We start from the raw sequence: 1,957 nt of genomic DNA, 5'->3' as shown, positions 1-1,957 counted from the left end.
CTTGAGCCCAGGAGTTGGAGGTTGCTATGAGCTGTAATGCCATGGCACTCTACCCAGGGGGACAGCTTGAGGCTCTGTCTCAAAAAAAAAAAAAAAAAACTCTTGGCTCCATGCCCATAGCATGGTGGTTACAGCCCTGGACACATGCACCGAGGCTGGCAGGTTACAACCTGGCCAAGGCCAGCTAAACAACAACTGCAACAAAAAATAGCCCAGCGATGTGGCCGGCACCTGTAGTCCCAGCTACTTGGGAGGCTGAGGCAAGAGAATTGGAAGCCCAAGAGTTTGAGGTTGCTGTGAGCTATGATGCTACAGCACACTACCGAGGGCAACATAGTGACACTGTCTCAAAACAATAAATAAATTAAAAAAAAAAACAACTCTTTTCCCCCAGGGGCATGGTGGCTCACTCTGGGAGGCCAAGGTGAGTAGATCACCTGAGCTCAAGAGTTCCAGACCAACTTGAGCAAGAGTGAGACCTCATCTCTAAAACATAGGCCAGCACTGTGGAGGGAACCTATAGTCCTAGCTATTTAAGTGGCTGAGGCAAGAGGATCTCTTGAGCCCAAGAGTTGAGGCTGCTGAGAGCTATGACACCACAGTACTCTACTAAGGATGACAAAGTAAAACTGTCTCAAAAAAAAAGAAGAAAGAATAAGAAAATGTAAAAAAACTAACCAGGCATTGTGGTGTGTACCTATAGTCCAGCTGAGGCAGGAGGCAGGCCTCAGCTGGACTATAGATACAGGCAGGCTTGCTTGAGCCTAGGAGCTCAATGCTGCAGTGAGCCATGATCCTGTCACTGCACTCCAGCCTGGGAGACAACAGGTAACTTTGTGACAAAGTTTCCTTTTATACCACTTTTGTGCTCAAAAGCTGAAGCAGAGACTAGTAAATCCTGCTATTACACTAGCAAGTTGAGCCAATTGTGACTTACCACAGAGAAGACACACCCACAACTATGGAAGTATTTTTATTTTTACTGTCCAGATCGTGTAACATAAGGACCAGAACTTTGTCCCCGACTATTTTATAAATTCTCAATTGGCTGGTGAGGCCAATAGGGATACTTCTTCTTGTCTAATGTGGTTTCTGGGAAGGCTTCATTCAAATCCTCAATGGTCATCTGCTCAAATGGAATCATGTTCCTCATTTTCTCCAGCTGGAAAGAGGGAAAATGTGTTTGATTAAGGTAAATAGGACTGTGGAAATGCAAAATAAGACCCCAAGGCAGGTTCCTGTGAAAGAGGTAAACTGTATCTCAGTAGCTCATCCTTACCTGTTTCTCATATTCCACAATCCTGTCCTTTGAGAGAGACACAAACTCAGCACAACTTTTCACCTTTAAAAGAAAAGAGAAATTTGGTTCTAAAGCCAAGCAATATTCCTCTCCCAAGGCTCCCAAGGTAGGAATTTCAGAGCCCACTTTGGCTATCCCAACCCTACTGAGAATACATGCTCATGGTTGTCCTAACTACTAAAGAGTGCGCAATCCACAGCTTTCCCTAACACCACAAAGAGGCCCACACAGGAAAACGAGCTTGGGATGTCAGGACCAGGTTTCTTCAGAAAGTTTCTCCTCCAGAGGACCTACGAAATGCCTGTGTTTCATAGGGCCCAGTAACTGAACGGTCACAACAAGCCACATGACCACCTAGCCAGGCTTCTCTTTGGTGGAACCATCTGGGTTCCGATAGTTGTCCTTCAATGCTTTCAAGCAAATAGGTATTTGAATACTACTTGGATAATTTTTCTACCTAATTCCAACTTCTTATTTTCAATAGCTTTAAGGTATAATTGAAATATTAAAAAATGCACATATTTATTTTTTTATTTTTTTATTTTTTTAAGACAGAGCCTCAAGCTATCTCCCTGGGTAGAGTTCCTGGGCATCACAGTTCATAGCAACCTCCAACTCCTGGGCTCAAGCAAGTCTCCTGCCTCTGCCTCCCAAGTA

General features: G+C 44.3%; 1 protein-coding gene across 1 annotated transcript in view; it reads right to left on the bottom strand.

The window, feature by feature from the left end:
• Window positions 1-960: 960 nt before the first annotated feature.
• Window positions 961-1,957, bottom strand: part of ATP5PD (ATP synthase peripheral stalk subunit d) — a 6,756-nt gene continuing 5,759 nt past the window's right edge. The window contains exons 4-5 of the mRNA XM_003786141.3: window positions 1,280-1,342; window positions 961-1,162 (exon numbers count right to left, since the gene is read on the bottom strand). Of these exons, the coding sequence (XP_003786189.1) occupies window positions 1,031-1,162; window positions 1,280-1,342 (195 nt within the window). The 3' untranslated portion in view covers window positions 961-1,030. The remainder of the gene's footprint in view (window positions 1,163-1,279; window positions 1,343-1,957) is intronic.

This window comes from Otolemur garnettii, unplaced genomic scaffold, assembly GCF_000181295.1.
Source record: "Otolemur garnettii isolate 467f Iridium unplaced genomic scaffold, OtoGar3 scaffold00018, whole genome shotgun sequence".
Taxonomy (NCBI): Eukaryota; Metazoa; Chordata; class Mammalia; order Primates; family Galagidae; genus Otolemur; species Otolemur garnettii.
This window is presented reverse-complemented; position numbering and strand designations above follow the sequence as displayed.